The 22,888-nt window shown below is 39.5% G+C and overlaps 1 protein-coding gene across 2 annotated transcripts in view; it reads right to left on the reverse strand.

Moving 5' to 3' along the window:
- Nucleotides 1-854: 854 nt before the first annotated feature.
- LOC136884895 (gastrula zinc finger protein XlCGF57.1-like) overlaps nucleotides 855-22,888 on the reverse strand; it is a 34,582-nt gene continuing 12,548 nt past the window's right edge. For both annotated transcript variants that reach the window (XM_068230101.1, XM_067157196.2), the window contains 4 exons: nucleotides 12,758-12,838; nucleotides 11,511-11,591; nucleotides 10,246-10,328; nucleotides 855-2,351 (listed from right to left, as the gene is read on the reverse strand). In XM_068230101.1, coding sequence (XP_068086202.1) covers nucleotides 1,442-2,351; nucleotides 10,246-10,328; nucleotides 11,511-11,591; nucleotides 12,758-12,838 — 1,155 coding nt within the window. In that variant the 3' untranslated portion in view covers nucleotides 855-1,441. The remainder of the gene's footprint in view (nucleotides 2,352-10,245; nucleotides 10,329-11,510; nucleotides 11,592-12,757; nucleotides 12,839-22,888) is intronic.

The raw sequence follows: 22,888 nt of genomic DNA on the forward strand, positions 1-22,888 counted from the left end.
GTTTCTGCTATGTTTGTGGCAAATTAACTTCGAAATCATGTCAATCAAATAGGCACATTACTTTATTTTGGCTGTAAAGTAAGGCCATGATGATAAAAATTGGGCAGCACAGGTTTGTTCTGTAACGTGTTATGTGAATTTAACAGAGTCGTTGCGGGTGAAAAATGTTTACTTCTGTATTACCAAAACAGTGGTATTTTCAAGGTAAAGTGTGACATACCGCATCCTAATCTGCCGTCAGCCACAAGACCCGCGCCATACTGTCCAGTTTCCCGCCCCTGTCCACCCCCCCCCCACAGAGGGAAATACTATGTCATTCCATAGGAATTAGTATCTTCAGACCACCCTTCAACTTCTGGTGATCCTACCTACAAACACATTCAACACCTCATCTGATACAACAGGCAGAACTTAATGATCTATTTAGGGATTTAGGTCTTTTCAAGCAACATGCTGAAGTATTAGGTTGTAGATTACAAGAATGGAACTTAATAGCAAGTGATACCAATATTTCACTGCTCAGAGAATGAAATGAAATTTTGCAATGGAAATTTCTGTTTATATGTGCAAAAATATGATTGGGCTGATGAATTAGATATTGAATACAATCCACAAAATGGGGACTGTTCATTGATTCATCAAAACCAATCATAAAAGCAGTTTATTTACACAATGGCAATACAAAACCTTCCACTCCAGTGCTTCTTTCAGTGTTTATGAAAGAAACTTACGAAAACATGTCATTAATTTTGAATGCAATAAAATTTAATGAATATTGCTGGGCAATCTGGGCGATTTGAAAGTAATAGCTTTATTCCTTGGATTACGAGGTTGGTTTACTATGTTTGCTGCTTTTTATGTTTGTGGGACAGTCGACCAACAACACAGCATTATGCGGAGGACTGGTCTAACAGGAATGGTTATATACCTGCTGAACACAAACTTAAATATCCTCCACTATTGCAACGTGAAAAAAGTCCTTACACCTCTGCATATAAAACTCGGGCTTATTGAAATTTTTCTGAAAGCCCTAGATAAGAGTGGAGAAGCCCTTCAATACTTAAAAGACTCTGTTCCCTAAAATCAGTGATGCTAAATTAAAAAGGCGGCATATTTGTCGGTCCATAAATTAGAAAAGTATAGGACACCATTTTTAGAAAAACCGTAACCCTAAGGAAATTTTTTGCATCTCAGGTAAAAGGATTTTTAGGGAATCACAATGATGATTATCATCGCCAATCAATACAGACGTTACTAAGAAACTACAAAGAAATGGGCTGCCGTATATCACCGAATATCCACTTCCTACATTCATTTATGGACTTCTTTCCTGAAAACTTCTAACACAATCATTACAATAACGTCAACACAGTACATGTATGAGTGATTAGCTATCATTCAAGATTACACTTAAGAGAAAATGTGTTAACAAATGCACAAGTCAGTTCAACCGGATTGCGTAATGTGTACGCAGGTGTTTAGCAAGCGTACCCTTTACACGAAACATTTTACCACATTCGTTACACCCATGCGGAGATTGTGTACTATGAGTTTCCAGGTGTCTAATTAACGTGGTTCCATGACGAAATCCCTTCCCACATTCCTTACAACTATGCGGTCTCACTTCACTATGAATGACCATGTGCATCCTAAGATTGTACTTTCGGCAAAATGTTTTACCACAATGGGTGCATCCATACGGACGGAGTTCAGTATGTGTGATAAGATGTTCCTTAAGCGTACCCTTCAACGGAAACCTCTTGCCGCACTCACGACAGACGTGCGGACGGTCTCCAGTATCTGTGACGTGTGCTAGGAAATTGCTCCTGTGGCGAAATCGTTTGCCACAATCGTTACAACGGAAGGGAAGTTCTCCACTATGAATGAGCAGGTGATCTTTAAGCGTGTCCTTCTTGCGAAACCTTTTACCACAATCTTTACAGAAATACAGACGGACTCCACTATGAGTAAGCATGTGTGCTTTGAGTGTGTCATTTACACGAAAACGTTCACCACATTCCCTGCAAAAGTATGGTCGTGCCCCAGTATGGATAAGGAGGTGTCTATTGAGTTGCCCCTTATCTGGAAACTTTTTCGCACACACGATACAAACATGTGTTGGTTCGTCAGTATGAGTGAGCAGGTGTTTTCGAAGATGAGATTTAATCGAAAACTTCCTACCGCATTCATTACAACAGAGCAACAACTCTCTAATAGGATGGTTTCGCCTTTCCCTAGGCCGGGGCAACATCAGCATATCATGTTCATTATGAGTTGGCAATTCGCACAACAGATCACTTCCTTTTTCCAATATCCTGCAGTTACTATCATAAACTGTATCCACTGGTACCCTAGAATAAAGAAAACTAAAAACTAATACTTTTTTAAGAAGACAAGGTCATATAGGGCATTCAAAAGCAAACTCTATTCTTGTCTTCAAATTTCAAGGCAACTCTTTCACAAACAGGAAATCTAAATAGCCTTACACCACCATGGGTAGAGAGATACACATGAAGACGAGGTTTTCTTGGAAGCATACTTCAAATATTGTACAAAGCTACAATAATATTAAATTTCCTAAAATATAGTAGTATAAAACTTACAGTAATCATTTTTCCTTTAAACACAGAGTTCATTCTTTATAAATTTATATTATTCACAAAATTCTACTCATAATACCCACTGTACTTACACATAATCAACTCATATACAGTATGTAGAATAACATCGAGTAAACTATACAATGGCTATAAGATTTAAATTACATTACTTCTTATCCAAATTTGGTACCCATCATGCATAACGAGCTGCTGTGTCTTAACCAGAACCAATTTTTCACCCCGTTTCAGAGTCCTGAAGGGCTTTTACAGCTAGCGTACAGGTCCCAGAGCCCTTAAAAAGTCACTGTATTTCACTCCTGTGGGCAGTCCCCTACTGAAGCTGTTCAATCTCGATAGACTAAGGAATGGAATTAATTTACTAACAAAAATTATTTATATACAATAACATGCAGAGGTCGGATGACCTCAAATGTTTCATTTCATTTCTTAGTTGCAGATTATTCCTTTCTTGAATATCTGCACAGATTTTGGAGAACAATCAAACACTTAACCTGGTCAACTGTACCACACATTCAAACACTTCCTAATCAATGAAAATTTACCTCAATCACTTGTGCTGAAACACCATGTAGTTTTATACTCTTGGAGAGCCATGCTGACATAATTAATTTCCAACTGAAGAATCTCGTGGATATCACCCCCTCATCTACTCTTCTGTGTAGGATCCATATAATTCTTTAAGACTAGTTCTCTTTCTTCACTTACTTAATTCTTCCCACTCAGTTTAATTCAATTTTCTCATACATCACTTTTTCTCCTGAAATCCACTGTCACAAATCTCGCTGCTTTTCCCTGCACACCATCTATTTATTTTATTAGGTATTCCTAGTTAGAACAGAAAACACTGTTTGCATATCTTAATAATGGACAAACCATATTTATGTAACTTCAGCTGCAGGTCCATTTCATTCAACTTCAAGCAAGATTAGATCTCCCCAATTATTACCATCATCATCATTATTATTATTGCTTTTATGAGTAAAATCTGTTAGTTTCTCGAACATTTCCATGTCTCTTTTCTCTCCTCCAGGCCTATATATTCCAATAATTCGCAACTCCATCATATTACCTCAAAACTACTTTTCTCCTTAATATTTCATCACTTCATTAGTAAAACATTCATGTAAGTAATAAGTTTCTTTTGCCAGAATAAACATCCCCTCTAATATCTTATATCCTCAGTCACTGTGATAGAGAGTATAAACTTCTGAAAATAAATATTTTATCACCCCTTCACTCAACAACGATCTATGATTCCACTCCTGTCACATGAATCTCATCAGATTCCACCAACATACTGAATTTTGATGGCTTATTTACTATGCTTTGACAGTTTACAAACAGCAAAATCAGAAGGCCTCCCTCCCTAAAGACTGACTGTGGCAATTGGGTAATTCAAAGTTTCTTACTTTTCTGGTTTGCTTCTTCAGTTTCACAACTCTGTCCTTCTGTATTTCTTTCAGTGCCTTCAATTAGCTTGTAAGAGTATGGAAGTGCAGTCATATTCTGTGGTATGGTAAACTCTTTAATACTGGGATATAGTACCTTAACCAAGCCCTACTGCAGATATAGATACGCATGGCATGCCTTCATATTATTAAAGTGCTTACAGATACTAATAATTTGTTTTTGAGTTTTGCTAATTTCCTTATTCACACAACACCATTCTGGAAGATCCTGCCTATGGGGAAATTTCATATCTAAGAAATTTGTTGAATCTAAGAGGGTCAGATTTAATTTCAGATGTTTAATACTTATTGTAAAGAATCACCCTCATCACAGATGCAGTAGCCCTAAGATATACACTACCTTGAATTGCCCGGACATTACATTCCCACTCAATTTTTACAGCAAGTACTCTGCCGTGACTCCCATTATAAATATCCACTAAAGGCCTTACTAGTTTCTTTCCTATAACACTATTTTCACTAGGCCTATTGAGAACTACATCACTATCAATAAAAAATCTCTGCTAGCTAACACGCTCCATATGTCTCCCGAAGCAGATGCCATCGCTTACAGGGAACACTTAATAACACACTGCTTCAAGATACTAGGTCCCGTCAATCAATCAATCAATCAATCAATCAATCAATCAATCAATCAATCAATCAATCAATCAATCAATCAATCACCAGTGATATGCATTTAGGGCAGTCACCCTTATAACTTTAGTAATGTTTGACAAATCCCGTGTACAAACCTTTTGGACTGATGTGTAAACTTTGAAATTTGCACCTCTCAGCTTCTTGCCAATGAACTCCTTTATTCTATTTAATGTGGTCTATCTTTCTACATTCACATCATCTTTGTGTGTATTGGAGTGCCGTGTCTGGTCGCTGCTGCGCCCCAGGACCCAGCACTGTAAATTCTGGTGGCTGTTCCTCTCTACTGTCTCAGCGAATCAATACACAGCTTGTATGCCACCTGGGGTACGCTATGTAGCTGGCGTGGGGAAGCCGCTGATTCTGAGTTGAACTACCATGGAGTGTAGACGTAGTGCGTGGCCTCGCAGCAGGTTGGCTTGGGCCCGAGACATGGAAGCTGGCTAGATCTACTGTTTCACATGGGCATGTTAGCCCATCCCACTTGTGAACTTGTCCTTGTGTCTCTGAATTCTTACTATTGGTGAAGTATTTTGATTCTCATCTTATTTCATTGAGTCGAAAGTACTGTACCTCATAACCATGTGGCTTCGCTGGTAAACCAAAGTGGCTGTAAGTGTATCCATTCCTCTTTTAATTTGTTGAGAATTTATTTCAAACTCTGATCCAATTTCTAGTGGTGTGTTTTTAAAGAAGGAAAGAAAGGTTACTTCACCGTGAAAGAACGAGGAATGACGCCATGACTTTGAATCTATCATTGATATCCGTCTTGGTATATATAACTGTCTCCCACTGGCTTGATGACCATTCCATTAAAAAATTCTGATTTAATTCAATGAAATAAGGAAAATGCACAGTTTCGACAATTCTTCAAATTTTATACTTAAATATTATTATTACTGATATGTAAACCCAAGGTAAAAGCTTAGTTTGTGAACCAAGGAGGTTCATGCAAGGTTTCCTAATCTTGTCTGATCCTTATCCAACTTAATTTATTCACGTAGAATTTTAAATTTGTTTCCTCTGTAATTCTTTTCTGTTTATTTATGCCCATTATATTGTGCTGGATCTGTTTGAATTTTGTTTTTTTGGACATAGTGTTGTTGTTGTTGTTGTTGTTGTGGTTTCCCTAGCAATGTGTTGTTTGCTGGGATGTTGTGTAATAGGGTGATTGCCTTGGCCAAGGCATTCAATGTATATCTACAAGATGGTGAATTTTGGATTGAGTTACAATGACACTGTGTGTATTAAAATATACTCCTCTCACCGTCTATTAACTCATTGGGCCCGAGCCACGGAACCGTTCCGTGCTTCGTCTCGGTGGACGAAATGCCGGACCACGGAACTGTTCCATTGTCTCATTTTACTACGTAATTCAACTTTTCCTCAAGAGAAGGCAGAATTAATTAAATTTGTGATTTGTGTAGGGACTCTTTCTTTGCAATGCTATATGCTCTTTGCTAATATATATCGATAGTGTGCTTGGTAATATTAGTTTGAAGTGGGCTATCTCTAGCTTTGAGATTCGCTTGTAAACAAGATGGCTGCCAGTATAGAACTGATATTTACTGATATATAACCCCATTTAGGAAGTAATGATGATTAGGAATGTAATTTTTTCAGTGAAATTAGTAGTAATATTAGTAATAGTGTGAGCAACACTCCTGAAGAACAAATAGATGTGGAAATCGAAGATGAAGTACAAAGAGAAGACTGTGTTACAGCTCAGCAGGCAGACTGAGCACGGTCCCATGATGCTAATAAAATGAAATGTTTTACTGTATTCCTTGTTCCGCAGTTTGTGGTATGAAAGCCTTTTGTTTTCATGTATATTTAAATTTTTAATTGTCTTGTAAGTAAGAAATTTCTCATGATATGAAGCGACACTATATTTCCGCCAAAATAATCCCAGTGCCAATGCAGTTTCAATCCAACAAATATGCAGGGCTCAATGGGTTAATCTTCTGTGTTGGTAATTTTGGGTGTTACTGATTTCTTATTGTCTGCTGATTAATTTAGCATCGTTGTGTTGACCCCTTGGTGGGTAATCAGTAAACTTAATCATTTAAAGGTTTTAATGAACTCGATGGAATATTACTCCTGTAAGATGAACAGTCTTGTAATGATTTCAAATTAGGAGTAGGGATTTTCAAACATACAATCTGTGACAATAAAGTTCGGTGAATGAAGTCAAAACGGTCGATCCGGCAATACTAGCGACACACAAAGCTGCAGGTTTTGACCACCTGCTCCCAATGTTGTTCAGTTGAGCATCGTGCATGTGCCGCGTAAGACCTGTTTGACACAATGCGTGTTTAGTGCATTGGTCCTGAACTGCGAACAGAAGTAAGAATGAACAAAAGATCAATGTACAATTTTGTTTTAAGCTTGGCAAGACACCGAAAGATATGCATGCAATGCTGGTACATGTTTATGAAGATCAAGCACTGTCCTTGAAGTGTGTGTATGAGAGGTTCGCCCGTTTTCGAGAGGACCGGGAAAGTTGTTTCTGAAAACCCCCGTTGTGGAAGACCGGTGGCCGCTGTCATTGATGAAAACATTGAGAAGGTGAAGACATTAATCATGAACGATCGGCTATTAACTGTGCTCATGATAGCGGATGAACTGCAGATTAATCGGAATTTGTGCAACAAATCATTACCCAGAACTTAGGGAAGAGGAAAACGTGTTCACTTGACTGATGATCAGAAGCAGGCACGTTTAGAGGCTTCACAGGATTTTGTCGAAACAGCGAATGTGACACCAAATTTGTTGAACTGTATTGTCACTGAGGATGAAACCTGGTGTCCCATGTACACTCTCAAACGAAATGGCAAAGTATGGAATGGCATTCTCCGGGATACCCTCGTCGGAAAAAGGTCAGAGCCACAAGGTCACGCATCAAAACGATGCTCATCATCAAACTCAAATTGAAAGGAAAGAGTTTGACAATATTCCTGACATCCAACAAAACATGACGAGGCTTTTGAACACCATCCCAAAGGAAGCCTTCCTGCAAAGTTTCCAGGAAATTTATCGCTGATCTCAGCAGTACATTGTTATGGGAGGGGACTATTTCGAAGGATAGTAAGGTCACTGTCGTGCATTGTTCATCTATGTTGATAGTACAGGACTATTCACTGAAATTTACTGTCACAGGTTGTATTTCAATCTAGGCAACCGGTTGTATTTTACGAGCTTTGATAATTTTCTTTGAAACTTGGAAAGAGCTTATCTTAAGTTTCAATTTGAGGGGAACCTATTTTCTTTTCTTTTGTTCTTGTTATCATAATTAAGATTTGATGTAAGAATTAAAGTTATCTTGTGTTACCTAAATGGTGTTGGGTCTCATTTCTTTGAATTGATTCAATACTGTCACTGTTTTGGTTTATTCTCTAAGGCCTTTGATCCCTTGCGTGCTTTTCCATGGTGATTTATTTTTCACCTCTGTTATGTGGTGTTATATTTGTTATCTGTGTTTTAACCTTATTTTCTTGTGTATCTCTGAATTGCTAGCTTTAACATCTTTCTGGGGCTAGTACACTATGAACCTTCCTTGGTTGTAGGTTCCTTACAGGTCAGTAAGGTTAATGCTGACCATTTGTGGGGTTATGAGTTTACCCTGTGGGTGGTGCACACTGGTGCCTAGCCTTTTCTTAAAAGATTGCAAAAGTTTGGAGTCAACAAAAAAATAATGTAAACAATAATTTGAACTTACTGTAAATTTGATAGGCTGATAAACTGTTGATACCAATCCACATCACTGGTGGATCAATTTAATCACAGTGTTGAAAACTCTAGAATTATCAACATAAACAACTGAATGTTGGTTGAGTAACCAAACTTCATAACACACACATTCTTGATGATAGCTGGAGTTTCCGAACACCAGGAATCACTAAAAAATTGATGCTAGAATCATCTTGTCCGAGAAAATAAAACATTTAGGACAACATATAGTTAGGTGATTTTTAATTAGATGAGAGCATAGTTGCGAAAAGAAGCAGTTTGAATTAACGGATAGTCCATGCCCCTGGTACAATAATAATGTTATTTGCTTTATGTCCCAAAAATACTATTACAGTTTTCAGAGATGTGGAGGTACCAGAATTTATTTCTGCATGACTTCTTTTACATGTGAGTAAATCTACCAATATGAGACTGATGTATTTGAGCACATTGAAATATCACCAAACTCAGCCTGGATAGAGCCTGCCAAGTTGGGGTTAGAAGACTAGCGCTTCAACTGTCTGAGCCACTCAGTAGGCCCCAAGGAATTAAAATCAAAGGAATTTACTTCAAGCTTCGTGTCACCCACTGAAATATATGACTTCAACCAATTCAATTGCCTGAAAAAAGTTGTGTCAAAGTACTCCTGCATGACAGAGAAATGTGAGTGTCGCACAATCATGAAGGAACAAGACACCTCTTAGTATGTGCAGAGAAACATCATTGAGAACCTCAGGCATCATTTCAATTATGAACTGCAAGTACTGTTGGCCTGTCAAATACAGTGGGAGTATGAATGGCCAATGATTCTATCCCTGCTGTCTGCTGAGAAACTATGCTGAACATGACTGAACAACACGATGAGGATTTTCATCACTGCAGATATCAGTGTTAAGAAAATTATGAAATCCATAATGTGTAAAAGATGATTCATCAGCAGGAATAATCCTCGGGAGAAAATCCATTTGTCCTTTCAAGAAACATTGATAAAACCAATCAATATCATTGAAAGAAGATATTTGCAAAGTGTCACTAATAAAAAGAAGTAGTAAATGAAATGGCGTATGGCTTTTAGTGCCGGGAGTGTCTGAGGACATGTTTGGGTCGCCAGGTGCAGGTCGTTTGATTTGATGCCCGAAGGCGACCTGCATGTCATGATGAGGATGAAATGATGATGTGGACGACATATACACCCAGCCCCTGAAATTAACCAATGAAGGCAAAAATTCCCAACCCTGCCAAGAATCGAACCCGGGACGCCTGTGACCAAAGGCCATCATGCTAACCATTTAATCATGGAGCTGGACAAAAGAAGTGGTTCAACGGAAGAATGCAGAGATGTACAGAGATGTGAAAGAGACAAAATCACATGTCTAAATCACGGCAGGTTGATTCACTGGACTGGACAAGTAGCAAAACACTTATTGCAATATGGAGAACAGATCTGTGATGGTAATATTAATAACCTTTTTACTGACTCAGGTACCAATTGGTGACATCTACGCGGCCTCCTAATCACTAGATACTTTTTGTAGAGTTACTTCAATTTTGTGGAATTTTCTATCACGCCACGATCAAACCAGTAAGTTAGTACCATGAGTTAAGTACAGGTGATAGAATTCAAGAATGATGTAGATTGACCTGTGCTGGCTTTGAAACCTCGATACTGGGTTCTCTATGTCTTCACTCACCCACATGTCTGAAGATGGAGCTACTGAACACATAAATAGCAAATTCAACATTGTTGAGGGTTAGGGGTGTAAAATCGAATGAAGCTTAAATGTACTTACTTGTCTTCTTCTTTGAGACAGGCAACCAGCTGACCAACTATAGGTTCATCTGTGCTTATTTCATGCTTAATATCAGTAGAAGGCTGTAAGGAACAAATATGCAAAGCAAAGTAAGAAATGTAGAGGAAGCAGATAACCAGATCAAAAGTTTAAAAAGTAAACATGACCTAGCTGACAATATAAATTTCATAGCTGCACAAGAAAACATCAACATATTCTCCCAATGTAAAAATGAAATGAACAACATGTGTCATGTCGTAATTATATGAAGAACAGGAGGCAGAAAAGGAACTCATAATAGGATAAAGAGGACAGTTCTGGAAGAGGGAGTAATAGAAGAAGACAAACTAGAAGTACAAGTGTAATCCCCACATCACTCCTTCTCACAACATCCTCTCATTCTATTCATCCTATTTAGTCTTCTTAAATGACTTGTTACTTGTTTGTGCATTGTGTTCCCACAGATGACTGATTGTCAGACATACATTGAATCTCAGTCTCTTGCCTACCATGTCCAAGTTTGGTTAACAAATTGTCAGTTGTCGGACTAAATACTGTAGAGCCATATAATATATTTCATTACCCAGAAAAAAGAGAATCTAAACTTTTAAGATGTGGATACGATGGTAAACGTAATTAATCTTGTGTGTTTTATTATAAGTTGATTTACGTCGCACTAATAGGGATAGGTCTTAGGGAGACAATGGGATGGGAAAGGACTAGGAGTGGAATGAAACAGGTGTGGCGTTAATTAAGGGCCAGCCCCAGAATTTGACTGGTGTAAAAAAGCTAAACCACAGAGAACCATCCTCATGGCTACCGGCAGTGGGGTTCAAACACACTGATATTGTGGTTGAAACATAATAAAAAATAAAAAAAAGAAGTCCTCCACACAAAGAACAGTTGACCTGAGTTCATTAAGACAATTAAAATGAAGAGGCTGGAATATATCAGTCACATTATGAGGACTCCCGAAAGGAACAGTCTGCTACAAATAATATTTCGAGGAAGAAGTTTAGATAAAAGAGGACCTGGCAATGGGTTGGATCTCTTCGACACGTGACAAAAGGAAGATAGCCATGCTTGTAGCCTACTGTAAATACAGTTAAGGTAAGGAAGCAGTAGCAGTGATTAAACCAGCTGCCATATGCCATGCAGTCGTTGAACGACATTATCTGCTATATACTACTCAGCATTAAATTTGGACTACATGAAGAAAATTAAGAGAGATCATCAAAAAATTAGATTACTTAAAATTTGTTCACCTGTGTTTGTCCTGGCTCTGCCAACTCTGATTTGGTTTCTTCCTTCAAATGAATCTCATCTAATGTCAGTTCATAATTGTCCTGTGGAAATTTAATATTTTAGGCACATTCTTCAGACACATTTATTTTCATATGATTGTGCTTAACAATTCATTATTACCTAGTGAATGAGTCAGCTTCAAATGCTCATTGTTTTTCAGAAAATTTCCATGTCAAGTATCGTTAAAATCATGACAACAAAGAGACCTTCAGGAGTGGAAATTGTCCTGTTTGAATGCTCAGGGATATTTTTGATGTAAGGAAAAATTATAGAACATAAAACCTTCTAGAGTAAAGTTATTTGTGTGCAATTTTTTCTTTCCTGTGTGTTGTACAGCGGTCATTATGGAAACTGAAATAGACATTGAGAACTTAATAACTGTAATGTCAGAAATACCAGTGGTCTTGTGTTTGAGAAAATGTGATATCATTTAGACCCATTATTGAGAGAATATCCTCAAAATTATACCCATCTTCTTCTCTAATGAAATGTGAAGGACACAGCATACATGAACTATTTTTGTATTTTCACAGGTATAAACAAAGACTATGATGGTCCATATTTATTACCACACTGAAAGGAGTGTTGAAAATGATCAGCTAGAAAGTGCAGGCAGTTTTTCACCACTTGACCTGTTATGTAACAGTCAGTGGAAGCAGTTGCACCCACTCATACACAAGGGCGCGTTTTACACCCGCACTATCGGAAAGAGGCCAGAGTGACTTGTGTATGAAAATAATGACTACTATATTTATGTGTGTAACAACATACAAATTAGGACTACTGTACTTATGCATAGTGGTTTGCAGGACATTAAGTTATGGGGAAGAAAAAAGCTAGACAAATTACAGATGATGTAGAATTAAAGTTTATTGAGAAAGTGGATGCTAAATGACACATGAAACTTGTGCTAATCGCCCAGATGTTGGACATTCCAGCGACAACTTTAAACATAACTGTAAGCGATGTGTACAGTTCATATGCTGGTGTTCATAAAATGTATTATTTATTTATTTCATTAATCAAAATTATAAACCCTTCTTTGTTTTTATCGCAATTATTTTTACGTTCAAACCTAACCTTAAATTTAACAGTGAAATTGTTTTTCATTTCTTTTTAGCACATTCCCTCTTGATGACTTATTTGTGGTCCCTCAAAAATGTACTAACCAGTTTTGGCTGCATTAGATTACTTCAGATGTGTTCACCTGTATTTGTCCTGGCTCTAGCAACTCTGGTTTGGTTTCTTCTTTCAAATGCATCTCATCTGATGTAAGTACATAGTTGTTCTGTGGAAGAGTAAATATATTAGGCACATTCTTCATACACATCAGGAAATTTGGTGATATATGAGTGAGTGTAACAATTCATAATTTCCTAGTAAATGAGTCAGTTCCAGTTTCAATTCTTCATTACCATTTCTTCAGAAAATTTCCATGTTGAGGATCCTTGAAAACATCCAGGAATGGAAAAATGTTCTGTCTGAAGTGTGGAGCAATTATATAATATAGAAACTTCTAAAATAATAATAAAAAATCTGGAAAACGTATAGATCTACTGATAAATATTCTGCTCATCATAAAGAAACCAATTCTGAAATATTCAGAACTTCAATATTTATCACTATCATCTTTCACCTGTTGTACCAGCAAGTAAGCTGAGCGCGAATTATGTATCATCCATATCTCCTGTTGTCTATGAAGTGTTCAGCCTGAAGGTAGGCAGGATACTCAACAGCTATACCATCAGCTGCCATAGAGAGCTAGGTGTCACTGAGGAGGCAAAGAAATGAAATGAAGAGTGTGGTAGTTTACCATTGCTTTCATTTCCTAGCTAGATAGTTCTGTTTCATACCAGTCTCTCATGTTTACTGAAATGTACCTACAGACCAACCATACGAACGTCAATTTTACACCCTTTCCTACAGGATGTGGCTATATTAGGTATGGTGTTACTAGCACTGCTCATATCTCAGTCACTTTCATATTGTCAGAGTCAAGGATAAGACTGAGACACAAAAGAGAAGTGAGAAACTTGTTCTGGGCCAATCCAGAAGACATCAGGCATTAAGCATGCAGTATTTCACCAGAGATGGATTAGGGTAGGCTGTGTCATATGAAATTTGGAAAGGAAGTCATCAGCAACATAAGCCCTAAACCACATGATCCATACAAACAATTATTCATATAGGTTATCTGAACCACACTGAACTACAGTAACATACAGGGGCTCTACGCCTGACATCAGCGCTCCTTATGCAGGCATGAGAAACATAATTATGATCAGCTGACAGGGAGATAGTGCATGGTGACTGGGCTTCATATGTTTTAAGAAGTGGAAAGTTTGATTTTCACCTTCGGGAATGCCAGCCCTATGTTCAGCATAAGGCTGCACTCATCAGTGTAACTAGACAAATATACATTTTGCTTTAACTAAACATTATTGAATTATATGATGATGATGCTAGTGGTTTAAAGGGGCTTAACATCTAGGTTATCGGCCCCGAATGGTACAAAATGAGGCGAGACGTTATGATAATTTAAAAATCCAGAATCCTCCACTGATCAGATTTGAAAACATGATGGTGTCGATGTTGATGTCTGTTGTTTAAAGGGGCCTAACATAGAGGTCATCGGCCCCTAATGGTATGAAATGAGATGAAATTGAATGACTACTTAAATTCCAAAATCCTGCACTGATCAGAATTCAAAACATGAGGATGAAGAATGAATGGATGGATGGATATGAATTTAAAACGATCAGTGGATCCGACCCATAGTGCCTCACATGCACAGAAGCTGGCACAAAACAATTGTATTACCGACCAAGGGACTGCTTCTACAGCACGATGCTGAATCGATTATGCCTATAGTCGAAACGAGTCCAAAATCCAGGTCGTCAGACCCCCATAATGGTATTTATTGCTAATAAAGTAGAATCATGGTATTTGTCATGCTGCGGTACTAATCAAAAGTAGCAGAGACTTGCGGTATTCCACACATTATGGTACTACTCACAGGTTATGAAATTCGACGTATACTACAGACCTATGGTTTTTCTCACATTGCCTCACCAATTACAGGCAACGCAGCCCTATGGTGTTCAGCACATAAGAGTACTAACCACAGAGACCTTCCCCTATCCCGTGGTGTTCTTCATATAGTGGGTACTAATCATAGGCAAGGCAGAACCACGGTAGCTACCATCCCATGGTCCCGCTCATATGGTGGTACAAATCACAGGTACTGCAAAAGCCGACCGCACGGTGCTCCTGTGTGCTACTAATTACAAACCTATTTGGTACCTAATATAGTGGTACTACTTGCAAGTACAGGCAACGTATGGTGTTCCCCGCGTGATGGTACGAATCAAAAGTAGTTTCATGGTTCTAATTCAATCATTCCTTGGTTGCCCCTTTTAGTCGCCTCTCACAACAGGCAGGGATACCGCGGGTGTATTCTACATGTGCGTCCGCCACCCGCAGGGGTAGTGTGTTTGGTACGCGAGAGGTATTTTATTTCCCTCAAGTCCGCCGGCAAGCCAGTTAGGACCCCCTATACACCACCTGGGACACGCCACATGGGAGTATCACCTCTCCCCCTGCCATGCCAGCATAGTAGATTTGTGGAGATTTGAAAATGTGAGGACTAAGAAGGAATGGATGGATATGAAGTTAAAACAATCAGTGGATCTGACCTGCAATGCCCCACATTCGCAGAAACTAGCGTTAAATGGTATTACTGACCAAGGGACTGCGTCTAAAGCACAATACTGAATCGATGATGCTTGTATTCGAAACGGGTCCAAAATCCATGTCATCAGCCCCTCAAAATGGTACTTATCACTAGGAAAATAGAACCATGCTATTTGTCATGTTGCAGTACTAATCGAAAGTAGCATAGACTTGCAGTATTCCACACATAATGGTACTACTCACAGGTAATGAATTTCACACATATAACACAGACCTATGGTGTTTCTCACACTGCAGCGCTATTTACAGGCAACAGAAACCTATACTGGGAATGCAAACCTATAGCGTTCCTCATATAAGTGGACTAACCACAGGGACCCGCACTATCCCGTGGTGTTCGTCACATAGTGAGTACTAAGCATAGGCAAGGCAGAACCATGGTGTTGCACATAGAGGGGTACGAATCAAAGGTACTGCAGAAGCTGCCAATGTACTCTATTGCTAATAATCACAAACCTATTTGGTACCTAACATAGTGCTACTACGCGCAAGTAAAAGCGACCCATACTGTTCCCCACATGGTAGTACTAATCACAAGTAGTCTTATGGTTCTCACTGGATCATCTCTTGGCCGCCCCTTTTAGTTGCCTGTTATGACAGGCAGGGGATACTGAGGGTGTATTCTTCATGTGCGTCCCCCACCCACAGGGGGTTGTGTGTTTGGTCCACGAGAGGTATTTGATTTCCCCCAAGTCCGCCGGCACGCCAGTTAGGACCCCTCCATCCGCACACCTGGGACGCGCCATGTGGGAGTATCACCTCTCTCTCTGCTATGCCAGTGTAATAGGTACGTGGTATTGAATTATAAGTGAGATTGTTTTTGTAATTCCTGTTTATAAATAAACCTATTTTAAGGTTTATTTCAGGTCAGGTAAATCCCGCTACCGTATGCAACATTAGACAGTACTACCTGCAGCTGTCTGGCCAAGGGATGTGCAGCCGTTACCCAACCTGGCAAACTAAGGGACAACCAATGGCTATGGGCAGATGAGTTCACCCTTAAGGGGCTTGTTGAAGCCATTGTGAAGGAAATGACACAAATTCAATTGGAAGCTGCTGCCTTGCAGATGTGACAGGGCACTGCTAAAGGATAAGGGAGATGACCCTGTCAGAAAATCTTCTCTAATGTTAGGCTTAGCAAGTCAATTGGAGAGTAACTGCAATCGCTTTCCATACTTATATGAGCCTCAGATGGAAAACGAGAACTCAGAGTAGATAACAGCACATGCAGACCCACGCCAGGTATGATGGCTTACAGCCTGATGATAGGCCAGGCTTTGCGATTGTGCAACAACACTGCAAAAAACAACACACTCGAATAAGAACAATCAATGTACTCAGTTTGACTGGGAAACGTGAGGAGATAGTGGACATCATGGGGAGAAAGAAATTATTAATCCTAAGACTGAATGAAACTACATGGTAAGGTAAAGGCAAGAAAGATTTGATAAAATGGCATACCCTCTACTGGAACGGTAAAAACAGAGAGATGAGAAATGGAGTAGGATTGATATTGTCAAAAGAGTTAGATGGAATTACAGAGTTCCAGTACATCAATGAGAGGATTATAAAGGCAAAGGTTCACCTTAGGAAAGAGAAGTTGTTACTGGTGCAAAAGTAAAACGGGTTGCAGTCAAGATGAAAAGAACAAATTTCTCAAATACCTAGAAGAGACTATCAGTGAAGAGAGGGCAATCATCATCAAAACCTCAATATACAGCTTGGGACAGACAGGAATGGCCATGAGAAGGTGATGGGACCACATGGCTATCATAGAAGGATTTCAAAAGGGGAAAATCTTCTAGACTTCTGCATAAGAAACTGCTTGGTAGTAAAAGGACAGTTGGTTCAACAAAAGAGTCAGTCACAAGATTGCCCACTACAGCTGGGATGGAAAGAGCAAGACGGTCATTGACTATGTCATTACAGATAAAGAACGAAGTAGACGTGTGACTGATGTCAAAATGATTGGAAGTGAGAAACTCAATAGTGACCACCGATTATTAGTAGCAGATCTGAAAGACATTAATGTATCAAAGATAACCAACAGGAAATTACCTAAGATTAACATATGGGAACTACAAGAGATTGGAAAGAGAACCGACTATCAGGACCATATAAGGGGACAACTGACAACAGAAGAAATGGAGAGTGGTGGGGTAGAGTGGACAGATTTAAAAACACCTTGATAAGAGAAGCAATAGAGGTTTGTGGGAAGACAAGTGCAAGAGTAAGGGAAAAAGTGACACCCTGATGGAATGAAAGAGTGAAATTCTCAATAAAGGAAAGGAACATTGCACAAAAAGGACGAGATAGAAAGAAATCCAAGCCAGAACAGGTATGGGACAATGGTAAGGTCAGTGACCTCGAGCAAGTATAAAAGACAAGAAACTGAGAGTTAGATGAGTACTACAAGAGGAGATGATCAAGTGCTGGGAGAAATTTAGTCATTAACTTAAGGAAGACAGAAAAAGAAATACGAAATTATTGTTCAGTGATCAAAAACAAAAAGAAATTCAGTTGAAACAATCCAAGCAATTGAGGATCGTATTGGAAACTTGGCCAGGAAAGAAAAGGACATCACACAGATTCTGATGAATCATTTTGATCACCTATTGAACAGGATAAAAGCAGATCAGTGAACAAAAGAACCAGCTACTGAAACCTGCACAGAGGAACCTCCCATTACATGGGCAAAAACAGAAGGCACCATTAAGAAGGTGCCGCAAGGGAAATCCCCAGGAATCTAATAAGTCAGCACGGACATGATTAAAGCAGCAAGAGTCCAGGGTTTACATTGGCTATACAGAGTCCTCAATAAAGTTTGGTAAGATGAGAAGATACCTATTGGTTGGAGCAAGGGTGTCATTATCACCCTGTTTAAGAAAGGAAATGACCGAAAGTACTCCAACTACCGTACCGGGAAATAACACTCCTTTCTCATGTGCTTAATATTCTTCAGATAACTTAGAGAGCAGACTGAGAGTCATCTTGAAGAGGAACAGTATGGCTACAGACCTAATCTTCAGTGTCAATATGTTAATGGACAAATACTGGGAGAAATGCAAAGATCTGTTTATAGATTTTGTTGATATTGAGATGGCATATGATAGTATTGCAAGAGAGATGATATGGGAATGTCTGAGAAAATGGAATATGAACTGGTGAGGGAAGTCCAGATGCTGTATGAGAACTGTACCAGCTGTGCGTGATTGGGCGAAGGACATTCTTTCTGGTTCCAACCAAAAGTGGAGACCAGCAAGGCAGTGCACTATCCCCATTGTTGTTTATCACCATCATGGATGACATAATGAAGAACATCGAGAAAACCTCTGGTAAACAAAATGCAATGGCTTTCGCTGGTGATATGATCTGGGGAGAAACCTGCGGAACAAGTACAGTTGAGACTCAATGAATGGAAGGTTAAGATTCAGAAGTTCAATCTCAAGAGAAGCAAACCCAACACAGTAATGAAGGCAATAAATAGAGAGGAACAAGTTAACATCATGTTAGGAAACCCGGCAGTGTGATATCTCGTGATACATTAGCCACAAAGAAGGTGGCAAATAGAGTGCAAAAGAGCTCTCACTTTTACCAGCAACTACGAACACTCCTATGGAATCCCAAAGTCCAACAAAATTAAAGCTGGTGATGTTCAATCAGTACTTCATATCAATCATAACCTATGGTATTGAAACCTGCACCCTCAGTAAGAAAGACTCATCAAGGTTGCTGGCATCTGAGATGAAGTTCCTTAGGTCCACAATTCAAAAAAAAAAAAAAAAAAAAAAAAAAAACTGGAAAAGTTAAAGAGTGATGTGGTTAGGTAGGAAGCTGTGATTGTTACATTATTGTTAGATCAGGTCAGGATGACCAGATTGAGGTCGTTTGGTCACCTAATGAGGATGGAGCCAACAAGGACAGAATATGTTAACTTGGAGAGACATGTGGCAGGAAAACAGATGGTGGGAAGACCAAGAAACCACTGGATGAACATTGCAGATTCGGTAAGGACACTGGAGGATGTCATTAACAACAGAATGCATCTCAATATGACCGAATAAAAGAGGCTTGTCAACAGTACCCAGGAAACTGGAACTGTAAAATGATGATGGTGATTAACTTTTATACAGAGGAAGTACTGGAAGTAGTGGTAATTATTTATTTGACTATGCTTCTGATTTCCTTTCAAGACCAAGGAATTTACTCCACAATGGGTTGTGAAGATGAAACACGACAAATGGTATCCCACCCAATACAGGCACTCATGCTCTGTACACTTCCAAAAGTAAGTGCATGTATCAAGTGACCAGGAGCAATTACTGCCAAATGCTGTTCCAACCCTTTTCCCTCACATTTGCAAATTAAAAAATTGAGTTCCCACTGCCAAGAAAACATAACGGTGATTAGAGATAAATAATTTGAAATTATGTAATACTTATATTTATTTATTATTTATTGTGATACAAAATTGTAGTGGCCTGGGTGACATTCTTTAAAATTAAATTATTTTTATTTTTCAAATTACCAAACTAATTGCCTAAACTAGAGCCTTTGTCCCAGCCCTAAGGTATAAAACAAGCATTTGGTGCAGGCTATAAGGAAAATGTCCCCCGTAAAACCAACCCGTCGTCCACGTCATGGAGGACAGTAAGGGCAAAGTATAGGGGGGCCATTGAATGCCCCAGGAGCGCTACGGTAGCTGAGAATGTCTTATAGGAACCCTGAAATGTAACAGCTAATGGGGCTCTGGTGAAGTCCTTAACGGCAGCTGAGGTAGAGAATGAGATCTTTGGTACGGCAAGGTAGGCAGAGGAGGCAACCTTCCCTCTTGGGGTTAAAGGAAGAGGGAAACCACTGCCTTGTGGTGAAGAGGGATGTTCAAATGCAAGGGGAGACAACCCCAACAGAAAACAAGGGAAAACAGGTGGCAGCCCCACCACCAGCTTCGGGTACTGGGGGCCAATAACTTGCACAACCCCTTGAATTAAACTATTACAGAAACATCAATGAAGGGAAACCAGACTGATCCATAGATGATGACTTTGGCTTGGAAAAGGTAACAAAAATTGGATTTTGGAATGTGAGAATTCTGCGGGAAAGTGGAAGACTAAGACAGGCAGTGGCATGTATGAAGAGTTATGGCCTGAACATCTTACGGTTAAGTGATGTGATATGGAGCATGTTTGGGGAATTAACACCCCTCCCCCCCACCCCCAATGGAGCTACATTTATATATTCTGGAAGACATGAGGGCGATGGAGTGAGCTGTGAATGTGTGGGTATATTGATGGACAAGCAGGCTAAGAGGAGCCTTATGGAGTGGTATCTAGTGTTGGCAAGGATAATTGTGGCACTTTCAAGACTAATATCAGAAATGTTGTGATGATAGTGAGCTATGCAGCCACTGAGACAATAAAGGAAGAGGACAAGGAGACATTTTATAGACATCTAAATAGCACAATTACGAAACAGAAGAGGAAGGATATTATTATAATTGGAGGAGATATGAATGCAAAAGTGGGCCAGGATAATGAAGGACTTGAGCACATCATGGGAAGGCATGGCCTAGGAGAACGAAATGAGAATGGAAAGCTCTTTGTGTGTTTCTGTGCCAGCCATAATCTGGTTATTGGTGGTATGGTTTTTTTCCACATAAAGATTGCCATAAAGTGACCTGTGTATCACCGGACCATAGGATGGAGAATCAAATAGATCATGAGGTGATTGGACGAAGGTGGAGGCGTTCACTGTTGGATGTGAGGAATAAGAGAGGTGCAGACATTGGTAGTGATCATCATCTTGTTGTGGCTACCTTTAGGATGCTGATCCAGGCATAGAAAAGGAGGACAGAATAGATAAGGGAGCAGTATGATGTTGGAAAGCAAAAGGATGACAGTAAGTTGAAGGAAGTCTTCAGGATAGAACTAAAGAATCGATTTCGAGCATTCACTGACGTGGAGGATGAAACTGTTGAGGAAAAGTTGGTGAAGATTAAATCTGCCTTTATAGAAGAAAGTCAAAAAATCCTGGGTTTTAAGGATAGAAGGAAAAAGGACTGGATGACCGAATAGACATGGGAAATCATTAGAGAGAAGAGAGTGCTAAGGGAGGCAATGAACACATGTAAGACACAAGCAAGAAAGGCAGAAGTGCAATCAAAATATGCTGCAAAGGGAAGGGAAGTAAAGAGAAGTGTGAGGAGGGATCAAAGGAACTGCACAGATGACCTGCCTAAACAGGCAGAAAAGGCAGCCAACAAGCAAAATCTCAAAGAACTCTATACCATCGCCAGAATTCGGGCAAGGAAGCAGATGCACTGTATGGGAGATTTGATACATTTATTATTCTTTGTCTCACTGTTTAGACATTCCCATTTTCCAACAGGTGTCCGCTCAAAAGACCTGCAAATGGCCACAATTATGATTATTATTATTATTATTGCTGCTGATTTTGACGATTATGTTGCTTGTTGTTTAAAGGGCCTAACATCTAGGTCATCGGCCCCTAACAATACAAAATGAGATGAAATGTCGTATGGCTTTTAGTGCCGGGATATCCCAGGACAGGTTCGGCTCGCCAGGTGCAGGTCTTTCTATTTGATGCCCGTAGGCAACCTGCGCATCATGATGAGGATGAAATGATGATGAAGACAACACATACACCCAGCCCCCATGCCATTGGAATTAACCAATTAAGGTTAAAATCCCCGACCCGGCCGGGAATCGAACCCGGAACCCTCTGAACCGAAGGCCAGTACACTGACCGTTCAGCCAACGAGTCGGACACAAAATAAGATAAAATGTAATAACAATTTAAAAGTCCAAAATCATCCACTGACCAGAATTCAAAATGTGGTGACGAAGATTGAATGGATAGATAAGAATTTAAAACAATCAATGGATCCGACCTGCAATGTCCCACATTCCCAGAGACTAGCATTAGACAATGGTACTGACCAAGGGACTTCTAAAGCACAATACTGAATCGATGATGCTTGTAGTCTAAAGACGTCCAAAATCCAGGTCATCGGCCCCTCATAATGGTACATATCGCTAGGAAAGTAGAACCATTATATTTGTCATGTTGCGGTACTAATCAAAAGTAGAGTAGACTCGCAGTAATCCACACATTATGGTACTACTCACAGGTAATGTAATGCGCACACGTAACACAGACCTATGGTGTTTCTCACATTGTGGTGCCATCTGCAGGCAACACAAACCTATGGTGTTCCTCACATAGGTGCACAAATCACATGGACTCGTACTATCCCACCGGGCTCCTCACATAGTGGGTACTAATCATAGGGAAGGCAGACCCATAGTGTCGCTTATATACTGGTACTAATCACAGGTTGTGTAAAACAAACCTGATTTACACACTCTCACTCCCAATCACAAACCTATTCCGTTCCTAACATATTGGTACTATGCGTAAGTAAAGCTGACCCATGGTGTTCACCGCATTGCGGTACCAATTGCAAGTAGTCTCATGTTTGTAATTCGATTATCCCTTGGTTGCCCCTTTAAGTCGCCTCTTACGAAAGGCAGGGGATACCGTGGATGAATTCTTTGCCTGGGTT

Source organism: Anabrus simplex, chromosome 13, assembly GCF_040414725.1.
Source record: "Anabrus simplex isolate iqAnaSimp1 chromosome 13, ASM4041472v1, whole genome shotgun sequence".
Lineage (NCBI taxonomy): Eukaryota > Metazoa > Arthropoda > Insecta > Orthoptera > Tettigoniidae > Anabrus > Anabrus simplex.